At 50.3% G+C, this 24,037-nt stretch overlaps 1 protein-coding gene across 4 annotated transcripts; it reads right to left on the minus strand.

Annotated features, from left to right (window-relative positions):
* LOC118663569 (lipopolysaccharide binding protein) lies at positions 1–22,842 on the minus strand. Of its 4 annotated transcripts, XM_036323336.1 has the most exons (15): positions 22,537–22,829; positions 20,614–20,728; positions 19,122–19,250; positions 16,028–16,183; positions 15,352–15,415; positions 14,042–14,105; positions 12,142–12,233; positions 11,424–11,600; positions 10,064–10,123; positions 9,095–9,262; positions 7,800–7,867; positions 7,223–7,265; positions 5,128–5,191; positions 4,252–4,328; positions 1–2,107 (listed from the first exon to the last, which is right to left on the minus strand). In XM_036323336.1, exons 1-15 carry the CDS (start codon positions 22,658–22,660, stop codon positions 2,063–2,065), a joined length of 1,446 nt encoding a protein of 481 aa, XP_036179229.1. In that variant the 5' UTR covers positions 22,661–22,829; the 3' UTR covers positions 1–2,062. The 4 variants fall into 4 exon arrangements, with proteins under 4 accessions (XP_036179229.1, XP_036179230.1, XP_036179232.1 ...); XM_036323337.1 differs by lacking the exons at positions 1–2,107; positions 4,252–4,328; positions 5,128–5,191; positions 7,223–7,265 and adding an exon at positions 8,286–8,318 and having other exon boundaries at positions 7,817–7,867; positions 22,537–22,835; XM_036323339.1 differs by lacking the exons at positions 1–2,107; positions 4,252–4,328; positions 5,128–5,191; positions 7,223–7,265; positions 7,800–7,867 and adding exons at positions 7,876–7,941; positions 8,286–8,318 and having other exon boundaries at positions 22,537–22,835.
* Between the last annotated feature and the right edge of the window lie 1,195 nt (positions 22,843–24,037).

Consider the following 24,037-nt stretch of genomic DNA (forward strand, 5'->3'; position numbering starts at 1 on the left):
GCCCGCAACCAAGGTACATGCCTTTGACCGGAATCGAACCTGGGACCACTGAGTCCACAGGCTGACGCTCTATCCACTGAGCCAAACTGGCCAGGGCCACCCGTAGTTCTATAACTCACTGGAAAGTCTCACGGGTCTCACAGAAAGCTGTTACACTCACAGTAACCGCTTATTGAAGGGAAAGGATGCCAACTAAAGTCGGCCAAGGGAAGAGGCGCATCGCACACTTGCTGTTCTTTGATGAGAAGTTTCTGTGGCTGCTAGCGCCCGCTCTGCCCAGACTGGAGCCAAGAGCTCCCCTCAAACAGTGACCGAGAGGGGAGGGTGTATACATACCCCAGCACCTGTGGCCCTTAACTGGTTGATCACATACCTTTCGTAGGCTCCCTCCCCTGCCCCATCTCATTTTCTCTCCACTGGAAACCTCTCCTCCTTGTCGCAGGGTCTGCTCCCGGGGACCCCAAAGTGAGGCAGGTGAAGTAGCACCAGCCGTTTACCAGGACCTGGCTGTGCCCGGGGCATCCCCAGAAGCCTGACATGAACCCATCGCGACCCTAGTCACCCTGAAAGGAGGGGTCCCTGGCCACACTGGACATGTGAGGACACCGAGGCTCAGCGAGGCCTTGCCAGGAGCCCAAAGCAAGTACACCGGAAACAAGGCTGGCTCTTCCACCACATCCGAGGCAATGCTCTTAAGAGCAGGGCTGGCACTGGGTCTAAGCTGCCTCTCCGTACCCCATGCTGAGCGACCCAGTGCCCGCAAACGGGAGATGCTTGGTAAGCAGGTCTGGCCAATACCTATTGAGTCCTCACTATGGCTAAATAAATCCTTTTATACAGGTTACCTAACCTCATCATCATCACAGCCCTGGGAAGTAGCTACTATTACTATCACCCCTATTTCATAGGTGGGGACCCCAAGGGGAGAGGGACTGCTCAAGACCACATGGCTAGCACTGGAAGAAGCCTGGGCCCTTCCCCCATCCACCACAGCGATGGATGATGGTGGCGGACAAGTGAGCCAAAGGAGCTAGGAGAGGGAGGGGCAGCCACGGCTCACACAGCCATTGTCCCATCTTGGACCGCATCTGTCACACACGGTAAATCCGTCTATTCCCTGTGACCTACCTGCTAGCGGGCAGCGCCATCCATCTGCTCGCGAGCACAATAAAAAAATACCAAACGATCCTGGTGATTCCCAGTCCTGGGGTAACCAACCACATAGGTTGGAAGCGGCTCTTTAGTCTGATCAAAGTCTGGTTGCGCGATGATTAGAAACCAAGGCCTCTTCCTCCAGGCTGGCGGCTCATAAACAGCAGGGGGATGAGCTTTCTATTTGGGTCGGACCAAAACCCGAGACGGGTCAATTTCCTCCTAATTTACACCCGTGTCAATGGGGAAAGCAGTTGGAGGCTGAGTGTTTGCTCTGGGAGACCCATTGGCTCCATGTCTGCAGCAGGCAGGAGGTGAGGGGGTTGAGAGGCATGTATTAAAATGAGCCCACGAATTCCCCATAAACCAAGATGGACAAGCCCCTTAAGAGAGCGGGCACCAGTGCCAGGTCCAGGGCTGAGCGGGGAGCAGAATCCCTTCTTCTCTCACTGAGGTTCCCACAGCAGCAGCGGATGGGAAAGGGGAGTGTGGTCAGGGCCAGGCACTGGAGACCACAGATGGGACTGACCATCTAAAGATCCCGTGGGCAATAGGGAGGACCAGGTGGTTCCTTCAGTGAATCATTCAGTACGTATTTATTGAGGACCCACTACGTGCCAGCACTGTGCATGGGGATCAGGCGGTGAATGAAAACGATGGTGCCTGCCCTTGACGATCTACAGGCCAGTGAGGACGATGGTCCATCCTGGCGGAGAAAGTAAAGTCTGGAGTTGAAGAGTGCCTGGGCACACTTCCCGAAGAGGAGTGGGGGGCAGAGGCCAGGCAGACCTCCCCGCAGAGAGAACAGGAAAGTCTTCATCCTCCCAGAATCTCCGGGAATAGCCTGCAGATCTGAAGCTGCACCCTGCTGACCCCGCTGCGGCCTCCATGCCCGTCTGTCTCCTCGCCCTCAAACTCTCAGGTACTGGACGTTGGCACCTAAGAACAGGAAGTCCTAGGAGAGACAAGACAGAACAGGATGGTAAACGCATCCTCTGCTTCGAAGAGATGCTTCTCCGATTTGAAAGGGGGCCCACGTCTGTGGAGACACAAGCTCTTCCAGAAACCAGGTCAGTACATAAATCGCAGTGTGCCTCCGTCCCCAAGGTCTCCATAAAGCACTGCTTTTGCCAGCGACCTGCTCTAAGGCGGCGATTTATCTGCCATTTCCCAAGCTGCTGCTTCCGGGCAGGCCTCATAAATGTCCTCTGTGTCACCTGAATGTTCTCTCCTTGGCAAACAATACAAAACTGTGAGCCGCCAGGGTTTCCGCTCCCACTTCCTCGTAGGTTTCCATCACCCAAAGGGGCAGGAATTCTGCACTCAAGGCAAAGTCCTAGTCTTTCCCCCGGCGAGACATCCCCTGCCTTTGGGTGTCAAACGAATGGACAGAATGGAGCTCACAATTCTAATGAATACAAGCATGTCATACATCTTCCAATGACTTCCCACGAGCCACACTGAGCGAGACGCTTCCGTGCTTGGCCTCTTACTGTCCCAGGAGCCCAGTAGGCTACGGGCTACACCCCATTTTACAGAGGAGAAAACTGGGGCCAGCTGCATGAACTGTCACTCAGTCTTTGCTCGGAACAACAATCCGTCTGATTCCTTGTAAACGCCCAACCGAAGTTGGGTGTTGAGTATCTCAGCGCCCAAAAGACTTTTGGAAATTTGACTTTCAAATATATCAGGTGGCCAGTGTTTCAACCGTCCTGGCCACACCGCTGCCCTTCGCTCTCCTCGCAGCTGTTGTTTGCTGGATGTTGATGCTGTGCCGGGCACAATGCAGCCTCTCCTTCAGTGCCCACCATCCCAGTCACCCCACCTCACGGACGCTGCCCTAGAAAGATACCCTGGGCTGTGAGGCACAGATGGACCATAAAATGCTCGATTGAGCAGTGGAGAGAATAGTGAAGAATTAGATATGTTCCTTGGTCCTAAAATAGTTCAGTAAATTATGGTCCATCTGATGGATGAGGCAGTACTTAACACGGGGGGGAGGGGGGGGACGCGCGTGGGGGACTAGATTGCAACAAAAAGAATACATGTATGAGCACTAGCAATGCAACTATTGAAAACACAATTTTTTCAAATGCTTAGCGAGATAAAAAATACTGAAGGAAGTATATTAAAATTCAAACTGTGGGTGTATGTGGGAGTAATGGGTCTATGAGGGGGAGCACACCAAACACATATCCTATCTAATAAACAAGTAATATGCAAATTAACCATCACTTCACGATAAAGATGGCGGCGCCCACAGCCAATAAGGAGGGAATATGCAAATTTATGTGACAAAGATGGCGCCGGTGGGAGCCATGGAGCCAAGCCAGCCAGAGAGCGAGCGTGGGAGGCTTGGCTTTCTTGGTTGCCCCAGCCGGCTCCGTGGCCGCTGCCCAGACAAAGCCATAGTGGCAGAGCCGAGGCAGAGGTGGTTGGGGCAATCAGGCCAGGAGGGGAAGGCAGTTGGGGGTGATCAGGCCAGCAAGGAGGGGCAGATGGGGGTGAGAAGGCCAGTGGGGGGGGGGCAGTTGAGGGTGAGCAGGCTGGCAGGCAGAGTGGTTAGGGGCGATCAGGCATGCAGGCATGCAGCGGTCCCAGATTGCAAGAGGTTTGTCTGACTGCTGGTTTAGGCCCAATCCCATTGGAGAGGGTGCAAGACAGGCTGAAGACACGTACCGCCCCTGCCCCCTGGGCACGAATTTCATGCACTGGGCCACTAGTTTATAATAAAGCTCTTCCACTTAAGAATTTAGAAGACATTTTAAAAAGCTACAAATGGCTTTTAGAACGTGGCCTGTTGGCATATCTAGGATTACAGTATTTAAAAATGAGCTGGTGTTGCGGCCGCCCCTGGTCACTCACGGTGAGGGGTAGAAGGCAGTTTAACCCTGACCGTGTCAACTACCTTCCGCTCCCACAGAAGCGCCACTTTGGAAGGACAGGTGGATGGCTTCGTGGCCGTTACCATCCCACCCCAGGCCAGGCTTTCCCGGCTGCAGGGATGGGCTGGACCTCACCCTCTGAGCTTTGGCCTCTGAACCTGGAAAGCTCAACAGTCCCCTCCCCAAACCGCCTGAGCCCCCTGAACCCACTCACCTTGTGGATCTGGACAACAGGGTCATAGAGCTGAATATGTTTTAGCAGAGGAAGGGGGAAGCCTGATGCCAGTTTAGCTGGAGGTCGAGGCACAACATTGAGAGAAATTTGTTAATAGCAATTATAGACAAAGAATTTTTTTTTTTAAAAAAAAGGCCTCTGTGCAAACTCTATACACAGCATAGTCTCATTTAATTATCACCAAAGACTGTGAAGTAGATAGGATTATTATTCTCATTTTACAGATAAGGCAATTGAGCCACAGAGTGGCCGAGTAACTTATCCTTGCTCACACACCAGAAAGGGGTCGAACTGGGATTTAACCCCAGGAAGGCTGCTACAGGAGCCTGAGCTTGCCACCATGAGGCTATTTGGAAGGAGTGGTAGGCATGGGGTGGAATGCACTCATGATAAGAAGCCGTGGGCATCTGCCCTCCTATGTTGCTTTCTATTGCAGCCAAATGAAATAGGGCTTAGGTCTTTATGCTTAAATGTTTAAAGGGTGTTGGCAACCGAATCAGAAATGTGAATTTAGAGGGGGCTGTCTTGTGCTCTCTATATGAACTAGGTCTTTAGTCTTTCCCTTGCCACTTCAGAGGGCTGGGGGCACCTCTGTGAGTCTCTTCTTCTCTTAGAAGGAGTTTCCTGTGCTCTGAATTGTTGCCCCAGGCCCCAGCCTTCATTAAGCCCTGGAGGGAGATGAGGTGGCCTTCAACACTCCCATTGCGAAGACAGCCCCTGGCGCTCATAGGGAAGTGACTCGCCCAGGTCTCATAGCCTGCAGGAGAACCCTGTCTCCCAACTCCAAGTCCAGCTCTCTTTCCCCCCAAAACCAGTGTCCACTCTTGACTTGGAAAAATCCATAGTGATACTTACCATTGACCTCCGAATAGAGGGTGTTGAGAATGTAGTAGTTGAGCAGCGCCTCTAACAGCTCCACCTGGTGGAGAACAGGAGAATGGCACATGTGGCCACTGTTCACCTGGTCACAGCATTCTCCACCTGGCAGAGAACACTGTGACCACATGCACCATATTGCCCACCGATAAACCTCCACACAGCCACCCTGGAGGTGACATGGTATGGTATGTGCTGACATGGCAAAAGACTTGGAAAAAGCAAATTTCAGATAGACACCTACATCAAGATGTATACTTATATGTGTGCAAAAGAGAAAAATGTTGGAAGACTACACACCCAACCATCTTTCCTCTAGGAAGAACATCGAAGTTTGGCTTAGCATTGTCTTAAATATTCAAAAACAGTTTTTTACAGTGAGAATTTTTTCCTGAATTACTTGTGTAACAAACAAAATTTAAGATACACAAGTTTTTTTCTTTAATATATTTTATTGATTTTTTACAGAGAGGAAGGGAGAGGGATAGAGAGTTAGAAACATCGATGAGAGAGAAACATCGACTAGCTGTCTCCTGCACACCCCGCAACCAAGGTACACACCCTTGACCAGAATCTAACCTGGGACCCTTCAGTCCGCAGGCCGACACTCTATCCACTGAGCCAAACCAGTCAGGGCAAGATACACAAGTTTAAACATCCACTATGTGCCAGGTGTAGGACCCAGAGCATCGCATATATCTGCTTTAGTCTTTACAATAACCCCTTTAAGTTGACATCAATGTCCCCATATCATGGATAAGAAAACTGAGGCCATCAGAATGAAAGTGGCCTGTTAGACACTGGGCTGCAGGGTCAGAATCTGAATCCAAATTTATCTGATTCTATAGCTCTGGCTTTTTTTTTATCACATGTTCCAAAAACTTAATGAATACTCCTTTGTGTGAATCTTTACATAAGTTTTACAAATGTTTTAGAACATTTACATGCTGTGCCCAGACACAATGTTAGTGTGTCATTATCCACTTTGTTCTCTGAAAGGAGTCATTCTTTGGGGACCCTGTGCACAGTGTCTCTCCACACTTCATGTGTTTCTTTCCTCTTCATAAGTACTTAAGGGAAAGCCTGGGAGAGGAGGACAGGTGAGTGTGGTCAGAGGTCAGTATCCTTGGGACGCTGAAGAGGAAAACAACTACCACAAGTTCAAGTCTTCCCATCTCCTCGGCCTGTGAGGAGCAGCTGCCATCACCCCACCTTCTCTCTTTTCAGAAATTTCCCCATGATTGCTTCAGCCCACACCCATCTTCCCATTCTCTTTCCTCCTTTAATAGGGGACTATTTCACCACTTTTTTTCCTCTTTGTGAAAATCATCTCTTCATTTTGTGTGCCCAGCAATTAATTTCTCTTGTTTTAATACAAGTCCCTATTTTCCTCCTGGGAAACCCCTTTCCAATTTCAGTCCATACTACTGGGGATTGCAAATTCTGGCTCCAGGAAACTTGGCTGACTGGCCTTGTCGTATTTCTGGCCATAGTGATTGGCTAAAGAATGGGCACGTGGCTAAGGTTGATCTAATGAGAGCTAGCACAGGGATTTTGGTGTTGTTTTTTTTTTAATGAAACCACAGGAAATTTAGGGGGTTTTCACCAATGGGAATAACCTGCCCAAGAATAAAGCCAACACTGATAAAAGCAAACAGAGAGATGGAGATTCTTGGTGCATTAATTTGAGCACCTGGGTCCAGCTATGCCTGGAATCTCTAGCCTTAGTAGTCTTCATTGTTTTTGTTTTGTGGTTGTTTTTTAATCCCATGATTCTATATATTCCTCTCGTATGCTTAAGACATTTTTAGTTGGCTTTCTATTCCTTGCAGTTTAAAAAAATTGGTCCAACAGGAGATTTAATGATAGACTGCCTTACATTGGGATGTAACTTTTGCTTCGCCCTGGGTTTTATGTCCTTGAGAGCTTCTATACTTTTCTAGGGCAGAGAACAGCTCTTCTCCTTTTCCAGTTTCTACTCTTAGGCACCGTGTAGCATTGCTTAGTAAAGACTCTGAATTAATCAATACCCCAACCAAAACACTAATATTGATAAAAAGCAATAATAACTTACATTGAATAGTCCAACTTTAGATTCTTTCAGTTCCACTTGTACCCTACAACAGATCAGAAATGACTCAGAGATGTGGGTACTATGCCCATGGTACCTAAGCCAGGTGGCGTTCCCTGGAAAGAAGGAGGCACTGGCTTGAGAAGGCACATGGCCACGGGTGGGGTACGGGCGGGAGTGAAAAAGATGACTAGCTAAAAACAATGATATCACCTTATTGGGAAGACTCAAAGAGGGGAGGTGGGTAGTGTACAAGAGCTCAATCTTTATCACTTCAGGAAGTCAGGACAGCCGATGTCTAAAATTCGTAGATTAAGAAAAAGCAGTATTGCTACATTCTGTAGAAGACTGGAAGTAATGGGGCTTAGGTGGAAAGGAAGTTGGTGGAAGTGGGGCCAGAAGGGCAAAAGAATTTGGCTAACTGGGGCAAGATTTAAGTTTCCCTCTTAAATGTTGGGCCCTTAACATTGACAGGAGGACCTGGTCACATCCCCACCTCCAGTTACAGAGAATCGGCGAGTGCCAGCCAGATGGAGCAAGCCTGGTTGAGCGCCCCCATGTGGGTGGGAGGCTGACTTACTTTTCTGGCTTCAGGAACCCAGTGATCTTGCTGGCGTTGAAGGTCAACGTGGCCGACAGGTTAGTGGTCTGGAGATTCCAGGAGAAGGGAACAGGTCTGAGTGAGGGAGGCTGTCACGTACTGCAAGGACCAGCTGTCTTCTCTAAATAAACAGCTCGATGAATTAAAGCAGGAACCTGCTAGTAGACTATAGACTCCCAGAAGGCTCACTGTAGGTGCTTGATGTTTGAACTTGAGCCATTTTTACTTGAAATGGTTGACTATGAGTACACTAAACTTTGAACAGGCTACTGAGAGCAAGTGTAGAGTGCCTGTCCCCGAGATCTCAAAGGGCTCACTTCTCGCTATGTCAGGACTACGATTCAGCCCTGGGAATAACAATAGCCATGATAGTAATAATAGATTATATTTTCATTTAAAATATATTGGTGGCAAAAATTCTCATAACAACATCAAGTTATAGATATAGCACGTGGGCGCAATTACCCTTCCAGAAATGTGTCTTGTTGGGTTTCAAACCTAAAAGAAAAGAACAAAGTTCTCCGCCCAGTGAGCAAGAGTCCCCAAAGGCTCCAAATCCCTTCCCTAGAAGACAGGGTCCCCTGGGGAGGGGGGGCTCTCTCGGTGTTTAACTCAGAGGGAATGTAACCCAGGGACTTGGTGATACAAGAGATGGAATTGCTGAAAAGCCAAAAACTAAAGAGAGTTGAAGTGGCCACTCAGGGATTAACAGAGGCAGGAAGCTACTTCACCTCAAGGCCAGAAGAACAGAGAGAGCTGGGGTTATGGGAGCCACCGTGGAGGAGACGGTCACTCCCCCTGTCTCTGTCCTAGACAAGAGAGGGAAAAATACTCCGCTTCTTCCTTCCTCCTGCCCGCCATTCTCTTGATAGTGCCTTCGATTGGCTGACCTAGCTGATGTCAGAGTGCTGCCAGGGATCCTGGGAAATGTAGTCTTCAGGGGTCAGCTATAGATGCAGAGCCAACAGGTCAAAGACCCCTATGCCTTCCTTCCCACAGCAGCCCAGACTCACTTGCTGGGAGACAACTACATTAAACAAATAAACCTGCCATCAGCTGCCTAAGTCTATTCATAATAAATGTAATGAAGTAAATGAATAGGGTGCTACAAGAGAAAAATGACAAGGAGCCTAAGGTGCACTGGGGTAAGAGCAATCGAGAAAGGCCTCTTTGAGGAAGTGGTGTTCAAGTTGAAATCTGAAGGAACTGGACCTGTGGTGAGTGGGGGAAGCACACGGGGAAAAAGGAACAGCATTTGCAAAAGCAAACCTTACCACACCGAGCTGGAAGATAAGCTCCCTGGCAGAGTTAGGCAGGAGCACAAAGCCCTCAACCTCCATCTGGGGGGACAAGGACAGGTTCCCAGGGCTGAAGTTCAGGACGGGGGCAGAGACCACTCTTCCCTGGAGCTCCAAGTTCATGTTGGGGTAGCGTTTGGCCAGCTGGGGGCAGAATGAGGAGATTATGTCAAGAGAAGGAAACGTACGGGTTTGCCGGGAGAGCCTGGAGGGCGACAGGTAACTCTGAGCGTGCTTTCTGGTGGGTTTGACTCCCATAAAATGCTCTGTGCCTTTTTCTCTTAGCGGTGTCATAGGACACCGTTCCATGGACACAGGGAGTGGACATTATCATGGCAAAACCTTACAGACAGCCCTAGCCAGTTTGGCTCAGTGGAGAGAGCGTCGGCCTGTGGACTGAAGGGTCCCAGGTTTGATTCCGGCCAAGGGCACATGCCTGGGTTGCGGGCTCGATCCCCAGTAGGGGGCGTGCAGGAGGCAGCCAATCAATGATTCTCTCTCATCATTGATGTTTCTATCTCTCCTTCCTTCCTCTCTGAAATTAATAAAGAAATATTTAAAACGCATACACACACACACACACACACACACACACACACACACACACACAAAACCTTACAGACAACTTAATGCCCAGTGGGGTTAGATCGGTGACAGTCGCCAAGCATTGTATTCCGTTGTGCATGGGTCATGATGGCATTCCTTGGGATTCTCAGATGGCACCTGTAAGGCTGGGCAACCTGTGGTCCCAGGAGACCCGGGGCTCAGGCCAGTGCTATTGGGGCTTTGAAGGGAGGAAAGTCCCAAAGCCTGCAGCACTCTGGCCTTCACTGAGGGGCTCATTGCTGTCTTCTGACTCTTGGTCAAGCTGAGAGGAGCCTGTGGGTTTTAAGGAGAGACCCCTGAAGGCTGGCCTGCACCACCGAGGGCCGAGGGGAGCCTTACCCGGGGGACGAAGGCGCGGAAGGACTTGGTGGTCAGTCGGATGTTGGAGGTCGGTGGAACCTGCAGTGAAGAGACACAAAGAAGTTTTAGGGTGCTCCTTCCAGAACTGAAGGTCTGAACAGAGAGGGAGAGGTGGGGGGTGTTTCGGACTGGAACTTCTCGAATGCCTGCGGTTACCGGTCTCGGGCCACTCCCTTCACCTCTCTGAGCTTCGACTCCCTCACCTGTGAAATTGGTTAACAATAGTCCCCACCTATCATGGCATCGTGAGGGTTCAGTGAAATGGTGGGTACAACACATCTGGCACAAGGCCTAGCATATAGTGGGCACTCGGTAAAACATAGTTATGTGATCCTGTCTGCAAGAGAAAGGACTGCAGCACGGGTGGGATGGGGGAATCAGATGTGATGATGGAAGGAAAAGTCACCCAGTCGTTCACCAGGTGGTCCCTGATTTATCACCAGGGAAACTGGATCATCCAAATTGGACCACCCTGTGTTTTCTCCACCATCCTGACATTGTTCACAGGCTACAAGAGCTACTAGAAATAACCTTCTGAAACCCAGACATATTAACCTTTTGCGCTCCAACATCGAGGCTGACTTGACAGACCAGGCGCTAGTAGCAGGTCTGAGTTGGTGATTGAGCTAACTGGCAATTTCCGCCAGGGAACTACTGCAACCAAGAGAGGAAGGACTTCCAATTCGGACCAGACTGTTTGAATTCCAAAAATAAAATTGGAGCGCAAAGGGTTAAAGATGTGATCCACTCTAAGATTTAGTATTCCTTATACAAAGCCACATTTGAGAACGTTGTTTTAGAGGTATGTGCTAGGGGAACTTTGTTTCTGCTTTTTACCACGAATCACTAAATCATGTTCCTTTTTACTTTGGCTACAAGGAAGCTCCCAGACAGATATTTATGGGTCCAGTGTTTTCATAATTGTGCTTTACTTTTAACTTGGTCTTTATTTAGTATTCTATGTAACTTAATGCATTTCATTCTCTAAAATCTTTTTTTTTAAACAAACAAACAACAACAAAAAAACCTACAAACTATCAGAATGAGAGAAATTATGAATTAGAATAACAGATCTAGACTGAGGGAAGGGGGAGAGAATAAAACACAGGCAAGCAAGCCACAGAATCTTCTACAGTTGTTATAAGAAAGAACTTTGATTTTGAGCTTCCTGGCAGCCAAAGTGAAAAGGGAAATTGTACTGACATATTTTTCCTGGTCCCGATCTTTTTTCTTAGTCATAATTTATTACTTCGCTGATGTAAATCAGGCAGAAAGGAAAGAAGGAAGAGAAGCCAGGTTACATCATCATTTGTAAGCATTATTCTGTCGCCAGCCTCACCACATCATCTGTGATGGAGAAGTTCAGGTACCCTGCCTCATGATATACCAGGCTGGCTGTGTTGAAGACATAATCAGAGATGGCAAAGTAGACCATTCGGGTGTGTTCCTCAGGAAGGCTCATGACAGGAGCAAGGAAAGCAACTGGGGTGCGATGTTCACGGTTAAAAATTTCAGCCTGGAGAGAGAAAATAAGGTCCATTTGAATTTTCAAAGTTTACCTCAGGACTGGACTTCTGAGCTAGGTAGTCACTATACATGTTGATAGGGAGGTGGGGGCGGGGGGACATCGGCTAGAGACACTGCCTGAGACTCCACCATTAAAGATGTTTTCCTTTGTGTCTTTCCTTTCCTAAAGTGGTGCATGTCCGGAATCCCTTAATAAAACACTCACCAGCTTTGGTGTGTTAACCCACAAGACCTATTGGCCAGACCTCCTGATTGAGCTCATCTGCATGGAGGGCAAGGTGAAGGAGAGGAAGGGAAGGAGGGGAAGCTACAAGCCTAGGAGTTTTCAGACCAGACCCTTGTGAGAGGAGCCTACCCCGGGAACACTCCCCACCACTCCCGGTTGCCCCGCCCTCAACACAGCTGGAACCAGGGGAGAGGAGGACAGAGCTGAGCCAGGCAGACAGGAGGCTCCAAGAAAGAGCTGATCTTGAGGGATGAATGCCTCGCTGAGGCAGGACCCACCCAAGCCCCTGCTCCAGGACCCTCACCTTCAACATCACGTCCAGCATTTGGGCCGCTGCCCGAGGGGCCTCCATTAGGCTGTAATCAATGCCAGCGAGACGGTCGATCTCTGTTGTGACTGCGAACCGGGGCAGGGGCAGAATCAGGAGCCAGACGAGGAGAAGGGGTGAGGGCTCTGACTGACCTACACTCCAGTGACTTTCTTCAGAGCCCCTGCCCCTCTGCCTCCAGACCCTCCACCCAGCCCAGCCCTGGGCAAAGAGCTGCTTCGTAAGAGAGAGACCAGCTGGGTCTTTTGTCCCGCTAGTGGATTAGCCATCGGGGGAGGGGTGTGCTCTGCCTGAGCGTGAGTAGGTTCCAGGGACACGCACGCACACGTGCGCGAACACACACACACACACACACACACACACCCTGAGGGCGAGAGGAGCCCAGGTCTGCCAGCCCATTCACACCAGGAGCTTCATGCCAAGGAAGCTACACAATGGGGAGAATTCTCTGACCAAGGGTATTGCTCCCCAAATTTATAACTGAGGGGAAACTGACCTCCTATCAACACAAACCAATTAGCCAGGAAGGTCGGCATGTGCAGAGGGCTCAGACTCTCCCCGCTAACGCCCTGGAGGAACAGGGGATCTGTATCTCACACAGGGTGGTCTGTGCCCGCCTGGGCCTCCACTGGAGGGGCATGCCCACAGGGGAGCGTAGGGGCCATGCTATCAGAGGACACCTCAGGCTATTTGTCAGGGAGCGAACCACAAACTTTACCTGTGCATCCTGAACCCAGGGTCTCCACTTTTGAGGACTGTGCTATGATACACTCACATGTGCAGGCAAGGAGGTTGGGCGAGGTGCTGCCTTCCCCATATGGGCGATAGCAAAGGAAGGCACCAAGCCTGCACGCCCAGAGCCTGGGGACTTAATAAATAAATGAGGACACAGCCATCGGAGGGACTACTACACAGCTACTAAAATGAGGTCTGTTACAACTCTGTTGGAAAGCTGTTTGTCAGGATCCGATCACGTTGAAACTATGCATACCAGGTGAGCCTGCAATTTCACTCCTAGTGTAACCCAAAGACATGCGTTACATGAGCTAGAATATTCATAGCAATGCTATGCATAATGGTCTAAAACTGAAACTACCCAAATGACCTTCAACAGTAGAATGGAGGGACTTTGACTCAGTGGAATACTACACAGCAAGGAGAATGAATGAGCTCACGGTTTACAACAACACGGGTCAAATTCATTTTAAGGTTGAACAAAGAAAGGCTTTGCTTTTGGTAAAAGACTTTAAGTGCTGCAAGGTTCCATCCATGGACAAAATGCAAAACTAGCTTTTGCTGGTAGAAGTTGGGGTAGTGGTTACCGTGGAGAGGTGGATAGTGACAGAAGGACACCCGAGAGAGCAATCATATTCTGTATATTGATCTGGGAGCTGGTATATATGTGTTCAGTTTGTAAAAATTCTTCAAGCTGTTCACTTATAATGGGAGCACTTTTCTCTAAGTATTGACTTCCACAAAGAGATTTTTTTAAATGAGATCAATTTATATGCACTGATATAGAAATATCTTCAACATATACAAGTTACACAAGGACAATGTCTATCCTGTGTACATTAATATTACTCACAATTATGGATATGCATCTATATTCGTGAACAAAGGAATATATATATGAATGTATGTTCATATGCACATGTGTATGTATATGTATATGCATATTTGTATATGCAAAGAAAATATTGAAGAGGATACACCCAACACAGAGATTACCTCTTGGAAGAAAATTTGAGGAGAAAAAGGGAATTTTAATTTTTACTTTCTATACTTCTGTCCCACTTAAGATTTTGTAGGATACATATATGCTCTTATGAGAATTAATAGAAATAAACTGTCTGGTGGGGGGGGGGCACCCTACCTGGAAGAGTTTGGAGGTAAGGCTGTAGGTCAGAGGTCACCGATTTCTGGATAATTTCGCAAACCTGAAAGGATGGGAGAGAAAGCTTGAGGGAGTTCCCTGGCTTTGGGCTAGCGCTGTGCTAATTGCTTTAGTCACATTTCACATATTTGCTCATTGCTCATTGATTTTATAAAAACGTATAAGTACTTACTATGTGCCAGGCACTGAACAAACAGAAATAATCAGAGACACTTAGGTCCCTACATGGACCCCAAGAGGGACCAATCAGACCTTCCCAAGTCGATCCCAGGGCTGGACATCTGAGTTAGGGAGCCGCCTACACAGCCTGATGAGTGGACACTGGCCAGAGGCACTGCCCTGAGCTCCCCCATTGCGGACAGTTCTTTTGAGCCGCCCCGGGCTCCTGGAATGTAGAGGGGAAGAGCAGAACGGGATAGTACGTAGATCTGCCATCCACATAAGTGTGTATTTAAAGTAGGTATTTCCAAATGTCATCACTTAACAGGCTGGCTGGAGTGCTCATTGCTCTCTGTGTCCTCCGACTCAGTACAACATGGCAGTGAGGTGCTGGAGAAGCAGATTTGCATGTTTCCCACACTCACCTAGACCCCAGGACCCCAGAACATAAGGCACAGAATGCAGCTTGCCACACCAGTTTGTGGGGATGCCCGCTATTCCGATTCAACCACCAGGGGGCACTCAGAGCCAAAGCAGACCTTGGACCAAGGCGCAGGGACATAAGAGCGTGTATTTCTCTCTTTCCTCCTCCATACTTTCTCCCTCCCCCGGCACACACTGCTGCAGACACAGCTCCAGGTGTGTGATACCTCCGAAATGGGAGTGAAATGTTTTTGTTTTGGCCAGAGATATAACAATTTGGAGATTTCACATAATTTTTTAAATGGGAAAAGCTGACACTATCACTGCCTGCCCTCCCAAGGCAGGTGCTCATGTGCTTGCCCAGGTAGGAAGCGGGTTCTCACCCGGCTCACACGCTCTTGAAGTTTCCTGCCTGGGTGCTGCAGGCATCTAAGTGCTGCTTTTCCTTTTGGCCTTTGTGGGGTAGTGGGGGCCAGTGAGCAAGACCAAGCGGAGGGTGGGGCGGGAGTCTGCTGGCCCCTGCTTCCGACCCTTGGCCAAGCATCTACCCATTCTCTGCTTTACAGGACAGATGCAGAGTCCAGAGACCTACGTGCTGGCCCAGCTGACCCACCAGCTCTGCCACCTGCGGCAGGTGACTTGTTCTCTCTGGGCCTTGGCCCACGTATGACTTGAGTCCAGCCCTTGCGTGGCTCTGACATTCTTACCTTGCTCTCCAGTATTTCTCGTAATCTGGATTCGATCTGGTTGTGGAAGAGACTCAGCAGCCACCTGGGGAATGGAGCACAGGGCAAGGTCAGCTGTGTGCCACTGAGCACAGTGCCGGCGGGGCCCCGGGAAAGCCAGGCCCTGGCCTCCGGCAGGCCGGTTCCCGAGGGAGCCCTCCCTGCCCCGGTGTGGTACCTGCTGTGACCCTGAGTCCCAGCTCCGGCACACTCACTGATTCAGGGCATCTGGCATCCCAGCCCCTGCTGCGCCCCAAGCGAATTCAGTCGATTTGGGGGAGGGGCTCAAGGACCCACATTTCCCTAATCAAGGACACTCCACTCAAAGACACTTGCCCAAGGGCTTGTATGTTTTTCATAAACTCTCCTTTGGCCAAAAGCCCTGGTGTTCCTCCAACAGGCACATTTCATTGGCCTGAGGTAGTTCCTGAAAACGCCTGGTGGAAATGGCTCCCCAGGACTCCTGGCTGGAATGTGCGTCTGTTAATCTGTCCATCTCAGCAGTGTCCCCAATAACAACCTCCAAGTGCCTGTGACGGGCTCGTGCATTACGCCTGGACCTTTGTGCTTGTCAGAGGCCAGGTCGCCGGCTGGCTGGCTGGCTGGACCTCGGGCTGCAGCCAGGGGTCCAGCTGGCACTGCCCCTGTGGTGACCTACCCCAAATTTCCCGACATGTCCACCTCCACATCACGGATGTGGGTGCTGCAGCTGGAGGTAGTGACCGTGGGCCTCCCCGAGGACTCACTGCCCAGGACCAGGTTGACGGAAATGGTCATGCCCTTGATGTGCACGTCAAAGGAGCCATGTAGCCTCCTGGAGGAGATGAGAGAAGAATGGTGGATTCCTAGGCTAGGTCAGCCACCGTGTGGGGGGAAATATGAAATCTGAAGCCCAGTTCTCACCCCAAAATAAGTGGAGCTGGAGCAAAAATTTAATTACAAAAAATTTTACAAATACTATTACAAAGCAAAGATTTATTACAAAGAAGTCCATAAAAATATCTATAACAAGCATATCCAACTCGCAGCCCGCAGGCCGCATGCCTTGTTTATTTGGCCCGTGTTAGCCTTTGAGTTTGACATACTTGGTCTATAAGAAAGCCTGCGTTCGCTTGTTTATAGTCAGGGATGGGCAAAGGCCCTTCTAGGAAGGATCCAGCTCTCAGAAGCCACAAAGGAAATGGTCGTACCCTTGCCAGCACAGAAAATTAAAACTTCAGTGAACAAAAAGTGCCACATGCAAAGTAAAAACAACAACACAAAACTGCACCACGAGCGAGCCAGAGCTAATTTCCTTCGAATATGAGCTCATTTCCTTAATACACAAAGAACAAGCTTACACTAATTAATAAGGAAAGGACAAACCAACCAAACAGAAAAGAGATCAAAGGCAGGAACAGGAAGTTTGACTGCAAATGAGCATGTGAAAGTTATTAAAAATAAAAATCACTACGATGCCAGCTTCCACCGATCAGGTTGATAAAACTTCTGAAGTTTTAAAGGCCAGTGCTTGTGAAGGTAGGGGCCACAGAAGCCCCAGGCGCTGTGGCTGGGCGAACACCTCTGGAATACAGATTTGTGGGGTCCCTCCTAATGACACACACATCTTTGGCCCAGTAACCTGACCTCTAAGCCTTTACTCTGCGGCTCTTCTGGCCAAGATATATGTGTGGGCAGTTCACTGAAGTGTCACGAGTAATAGCAAAAACAGAGAAAACCACCTAGAGGTCAACCAGCAGGGACAGTTCAGTGAGTTGTGGGCATCAATGCTATGCAGCCGTTTAAAAGAATCAGGCCAGCCCTGGCTGGTGCGGCTCAGTTGGTTGGATCATTGTCCCATAAACGAAAAGGTCGAGGGTTCGATTCTCAGTCAGGGCACATAACTAAGTTGCATGTATGGGAGGCAACCAGTCGATGTTTCTCACATCAATGTTTCTCCCCTCCCCCCCTTCCTCTCTCTCTAAAATCAATGAACATATCCTCGGATGAGGATTTTTTTAGAAAAAGGTCAAAAAGGGATAAAGTCCTGATGTATGCTATAATGTGATGAATCTCAAAAATATGATGCTAAGTGAAGAAGCCAGACACGAAATGTCACATACTGTATGATTCCATTGATATGAAATGTCCAGAACAGGCAATCCACAGACAGAAGGCAGACTGGTGGTTACCTCAGGGTAGAGGAGGGGGAAATGGGCAGTGACTGATTAATGGGTATGGGGTCATTTATGTCTTGGGGTGACAAAATGTTTTAGAACTAGACACAGGTAGTGGTTGCACAATATTGTGAATGTACCAACACCACTGACTTACCAGTATATACTTTAAAATGGTTAATGTTATATTCTGTGGATTTCACCTCAATAAAAATTTTACATTGGAATAAAGGTTTAAAAAAATGAGGTAAACCTTTACATTCTCCTATAAAGAGATCTTGAATATACTTCAGTGAAAAAAGCCAGGGCAGAAGAGTGTGGTCTGATTTCTTTCATGGAATTGAAGGAATGTGCATAGATAGTTGACACACACACACACACACACACACACACACACACACACACACTGAACATCTTGCTAAAGCATCACTGTCCAACAGAAGTATAATTGTGAGCCACATTGGTCATTAAAATTTTCTAGTAGCCATGTTAAGAAAGGCAAAAAGAGTAATTCATTATAATTATCATTTCCACATGTAATCAATCTAAAAATTATTAATGAGGTTTCTTGTGTTCTTTTTGTGCTAAAATCTTCAAATCGGGGGTTTCACACAGTCATCCCAGCCTCTTTTCACATCCTCAGTGACGGCATGTGGCAGCAGCTGCTACACAGACAGTGCAGGTCTAAAGTGAACAGGCCAGGTTCCCCAGAAGAGACTGGGCAGCCCTCTTTTACGGACTGAATTGGGCCCCGCCCCCAGCCCATACGTAGAGGGCCTAAACTCCAGGACTCGGAATGTGACTGTACTGAAAACGGAGCCTTAAAGGGGTGATTAAGTTAAAACAAGCCCCCTAGGATGGGCCCTAATCCATCTGACTGGTGACCTTGTGAGAAGAGGAGTTAGGACCCACGCAGAGAGGCCCGGGTGCATGCACAGAGGGGTGACCATGTGAGGACACACAGGGGGCGGCCATCTGCAAGCCAAGGAGAGGGGACTCAGAAGAAACTAGACCTTCTGACACCTTCATCTCGGACCCCTAGCCTCCAGACGTGCAAGAAAAATAAAATTCTGATGCTTCAACTGGGAGTCTGGGGTATTTCGTAACGGCAGACAAACCCACCTTCCATCCAAGGACCCTGGAGGGTCCAAGTGCCTGGGGAGCCTCCCTTGACCAATGGCAAATAGGAAGACGGTCGCCCGTCTGCGTTGGGGTAACTCAAAGGCGTGCCCCACCCACACTGTCCCCAGAGGGTCTCAGAGTGTCTTCCTTCCCTTCCTGCCTCCCTTCCCCCAACGGCTACGGGTGCCTCCTTAGATCATTTCCCAGATAAGGTACCTTCACGTGAAGCCTTGGGGTCTGCTGTCGGGGGAAGCAAACCGAGAAAGCACGGGATTATCTCACTTTTCTCACGGACACCCCACCAGGGAGGCAGAAGATGGGAAGAAATTGGCCCAAGAGCCAGGACTTGGAACCTGGGGGTCTCTGGCTGTGGAATCCACCATGTGGCCTTCTGAAGAGGGAGGAGCTACTTGGACCCGAGAAGAATGGGACCAAGGCCAAGGGCCCGAGAGCCTGGGAGCCGAGCAAACTTACAGGAATGACTTGCGCACCTTCCAGTCGCCCTGGACCCGGATGGAGGCGTCGGAGATGGACAGGCTCAGGCCCTGGCCAGGAAGGGGTGTCAAAGCAGAGCTCAGCAGCTCACAGCTGTGGATGTGCAGGCTGGGGAGAGAGACACGGAGGGAGCATCAGCCCTGGCCGGGGCCTTGATCTCGCCTTGTACCTCCCCGCAGTGGGAACTGGACCAGCAGGGCTGCTTCAGGCAGGTGTCTGGTTCCCCCCACGTACCAAGTGCCTGCTGTGCGCCCCACACCAACCACACCGCCAGGCAAGCACCTCGCACTCACAGAGGGGTCAGGACTATCCTTGTTCCCTTTCACAGAGAAGGAGATAGAAACTCACAGAAGAGGGGCGTTTGCCCAAAGTCACATACTCAGGATCAAGCCTACAGATCTCATGCATGGGGGTGGGGGGGGTGGGGGGCGGGGGGGGGGTGGGATCTGAGTACGGTCGTGGACACACCCCTCTGGGTTTGCACCTCCTTCCCCCTGCCATCCCCTCCCTTAATACATTCAGGTGTGTGTGCGTGGGGGGAGTGAGGATCAGATTCAGGGAAGTCCAAGGGCAGCTGGAATACAGACGCCAAAAGGGCCGAGGGCAGCAAACCAAGATGACACACTGTTGTGGGCCATCAGTGGGAAAAGAATGGCCACGTTCCATTTTATCTGCCTGGTAACGAGTAGGTGCTCAATAAACGCTTGCTGGTGGACTGAATAAAAGAAGGAAGGAAGGAAACAATGGTCATGAGCAGGGAGGGAGTGAGGAGCTGTGGGCTCAATTCCCCTCCTTTCACTGTCTGCCCCTCAAACACTGCCTCATGTCTTTTCTTTGTTTTAGCATCAGCTGCTCAGCTATATATATAAAAGGCTAATATGCAAAGTGTCCCCTTGGGAGTTTGATCACTATGATGTGCACTGACCACCAGGGCACAGAAGGAAGGCAGGCCCCGGCTGGCAGCCGGAGGCCCTGATCGGCCCTGATCGCCGGCCAGCCTAGGGACCCTACCTGTACATGAATTTCGTGCATCGCGCCTCTAGTATATAATAACCCTTTGAAGACTCAGCTCAAATGCCACCTCCTCTGGGAAGCCTTCCTTGACTCTTCCAGATGTTCAAACCTCAGCTCTAACCCTTGGGCTACTGTGTCTAAAGTTTAAGGTCTATCTTCCCTTCCGGACTATATCCAAGGGGTCAGACTGGAGAGCCTGGATTATTATTACCCAAAGGAGGTAGCAGAGTCATCCCCATTTCACAGGTAAGGAAACTGAGGCTCAGGTCCACAGTCAGTATGTCCTCATTTATATTTGTTTCATGAGCAAATAGCTGAGCCAGTTCCCTCCCGGAACTTCCTTCTGAACTCGGTGAGAAACTATGCCACTGTCTGTCCCAGAGGGCTCCGACCCACTCCTCGGGCTCCCCCTCCCTCTCCAGGCTCCCACCCCTGCCCAGCCCGCTCGGGGCCCCACCTGTGGAACTCGTAGTGCCCACGCCCAACATGCTTGATCTTGAAGTCCCCAGTGAAGTCAGGCAGCGTAATTCTATGCAGCTCCCTCTGCAGGGCCACCAGCCCCTCCTTGGCCACTGTGGACAGGAAGAAGCTGAGAGTCAACCTAGTCAGCCTGCCTCCCTCCCCTCCAATCCCTTCAGAGGCTCCCACCACCCAGGGAGAGACGCCGACTTCCTTATTAACGCTCACTCCAGTTACGGGTTATGGAGCCCTTCTGCATGCCAGGTGGCTTGAGAAACACTGGGGATATCACGGCATTACATGGGTTACGTGCCCATTTCATGGTGCGCAAACAGAATGCCCGTGTCAGCAACTCCACGAGGGGAGAAGGGCCGGCCGCGTGCTTGTGTGGGCGGTTCTCGTCCCTTCATGGGTGGTTCCCATTCACCCCCAAATCAACTACTTGCATCCTTGTGTCTGTTGGCTCCTGGGAACCCAGCTACGTGCCTTCTAGCCTGAGCAGAAGAAACTGTGAGGATTTTAGGGATAGAATCCAGGCTTTGGCATCATTCTAGCTGGGTGACCTTGAACAAGTCCTCAGCCTTCACTTTCTCCATCTGTCAAAACGCAGTGATGATACTTTCCTCCTTGGGGTGCGCGAGGATGAAAGGAAACCCCCGCAGAGCACACAGGGGCTGGGAGGATCAAAGGCAGCCCTGGCAAGGTGCCTGGCGCACAGCAGGCACTCGGCAATGCCGGGAACGGCCAGGCGGGTTTACACAGTAAAAACACTGGGAGGACCAAAAAGCCCAACGCCAGAGAGCGGGTTAAATAAACATGGCACAGTCACACGCGGAAGGGACAAAGGCAAATTTTGCTTGATTTAGGGTTTCAGTATAAACAGGACCTTCTGCTTGTTCTGAAATATGAGGGAGCCAGGACTCTGCCCTCAAGGAGGACATGCCTACGCCGCTGACCAGCGGTCTGCCTCTTTTCAACATGCATTCCTTCCTCAGCAAAAGCATGAGCCAGTCCCTGTGCGGAGTGCCACCCCTTGCCTCTGGCTAACTCCCCTTACCTGTTCTACCTCCCCTCCCCGGGAAGACTTCCCTGACTTCCTTCTCTGCCCCCAGCCAGTCTGGGCTCCCAGCAACCTTTCCTGAGGGAATGTTATTACCCCATTTAATAGATAAGGCAATCGAGGCTCCCTGAATATGAGGAGCTGCCCTTGATCAGTTCTGTGGGGAGCAGTGTATAAATACCCCCGATCCCTTGCCCCCATGGATGGATGAATTCTGATGCATTGGTTTAGCATCTTTTAAAAAATACTCCTACTTTTGCCTATTCTTTAAAATGGAGGCATAAAATACGTAAATACCCAAAGGGCACCAATCGTAAGAAATTGCCAGGTAATTTTAAAGCTTCGATACACACCTGTAACCACCACCCCAGCTGAGAGGTAGGCAGCACCTTCCCAGCACCCTGCAGGCTCCCTCGTACGCCTCCCGGTCTCCACTGGCCAGAGGTAACCACCGTTCTGACTTCTAGTTCTCAGGCACATATTTTCAAACTTTACCAAGAATTTCCCCAGTGGAATTGCTGCAGTCCCTGGGTGGGAGCTGGTTTAATAACATCCCCCTCCTGCCCTCCTGCCCTCTCCCATCTCCCGTTGCCTCTCCCCTACGGTGTGTCCTGAAATCAACTCCCAAATCAACTACTTGCACCCAAATCCTTGTGTCTGTTGACTGGCGGGAACCCAGCTAAGACAAGGAAGTGCCTGAGCGACTCAGCGGTAGGGTGATGAGGCCAGAGTTCCAGCCAGGGCCACCTGGCCGGAAGGCCACATGCCCGGAGGAAGAGTGCCCTGTCTGTGCACCGCGAACCCAGAGCAGCCTGGTGCCAAGCGGGTCAGCCAGTCCAGCCCACAGCCAGCGCTCCTTACCATACTGCAGGCCCTGGTCGGTGATCCTGGCGACCAGGCCGGGGTTGGCCCCCGGGGCCCCCGGGGAGGACGCGAGCAGCAGCCCCAGCAGCAGAGAGGGCAGGACCCTGGCCGGGGCCCCCATCCTGGAGTCCGGGTGGATGGGCAGGACTGCGCAAGTGCAGGCGGGGCCCAGCTTCCTTAAGTAGCAGCTGCGCTGGCTGGGGCAGCTCCTGTGTGGGGACAGGTTCCTGGAATCAGGACAGGAGGGGGAGGCACAGGGTCTGGAACCTGCTTGCGACACAGCCGGGGTCATGGGTCAGACTTAGATGCCAGTTGCTGCTGCCCCAGGGTCAGAGGGTAGGTCGGCCCGGCCCCAGGTGACAACATCTGTCCACCCCGCTCACACAAAACCCCATGAGCATTGCTAGGAAGGCTGAATGACGCTCAGAGAGGCTGGCACATGCTCAAGATTTACACCCAGGCCCTACCCGGTTTGGCTCAGTGGATAGAGCATTGGCCTGCGGACTGAAAGGTCCCAGGTTCTATTCCAGTCAAGGGCATGTACCTTGGTTTGCAGGCACGTCCCCAGTGGGAGATGTGTAGGAGGCAGCTGATCGATGTTTCTCTCTCATCGATGTTTCTAACTCTCTATTCCTCTCTGTAAAAAAATCAATAAAAAAAAATATATATTTTTTTAAAGATTTATACCCAGGAAAGGGCAGAGCTGGGACTCAAAGCCAGCCTGGCGCCTCCAGATTCTCTCCTCTTTATACTCCACTCTGTTTAACAAAGAACCGTCCCCACCCCCATGCCCACCCCGCCCTGGGAAAACAGGGTGGTAGTAACATTTCAGGAAGGTGAGTAACAACGGCAAGTCAGTAAACACCAGCCACCTGACCCAGCGTTACAGAGCTAAGTCAGCGTGCAAACCTGTCGCTGCTCCAAGGTGCCCGTTGCTGCGCTACGTGAAACAAGAAGGAGGGGGACCGACCTAAGGTGTCCCACCAAGGGGCACGGGTGAAGCTAACGCTGAGACAGCCATGGAAAGTGAGGCTGCAGCAATCAGTGAGTTTCTTGATAAGGAAGGAGAGCCAGGAGGGGTCGGTTTCTCATGGCACCATCGGGTGAGGTTCTGTTCTTTGTTCTATTTCCATGTTTGCCAATCAGAAGAATTCTTAGCAAGGAGTTATGAGAGATTGTCTCTGGTTGGATGGGCAGGATTATAGGTATTTTAAAAAAATACTTTTGCCCTGGCTGGTGTTGCTACGTGGTTAGAGCGTCGGTCCGTGCACCGAAGGGTCTTGGGTCTGATTCCCACTCAAGGGCACGTACCTGGGTTGCAGGTTTGATCCCTGGTCAGGGCGCATGCAGGAAGCAACCAATTGTGTCTTTCCCATATGGATGTTTCTCTACTCCTCCCTCCCGCCCTCCCTTCCACTCTCTAAAAAACAAACAAACAAAAATCAATGGAAACAATATCTTCGGCTGAGGATTAATCAAAAAAAATATAAGTAAATAA

Source organism: Myotis myotis, unplaced genomic scaffold (genome assembly GCF_014108235.1).
Source record: "Myotis myotis isolate mMyoMyo1 unplaced genomic scaffold, mMyoMyo1.p scaffold_m19_p_9, whole genome shotgun sequence".
NCBI classification, from domain to species: Eukaryota; Metazoa; Chordata; class Mammalia; order Chiroptera; family Vespertilionidae; genus Myotis; species Myotis myotis.

Coding starts and splice junctions, on each gene's coding strand:
- LOC118663569 (XM_036323336.1), bottom strand. CDS start 22,660: ATGGGGGCCCCGGCCAGGGTCCTGCCCTCTCTGCTGCTGGGGCTGCTG. Junction 19,251..20,613: donor GGGCACTACGAGTTCCACAG/GTGGGGCCCCGA, acceptor CTCTCTCCCCAG/CCTGCACATCCACAGCTGTG. Junction 9,263..10,063: donor TCCGCGCCTTCGTCCCCCGG/GTAAGGCTCCCC, acceptor TTCTGCCCCCAG/CTGGCCAAACGCTACCCCAA.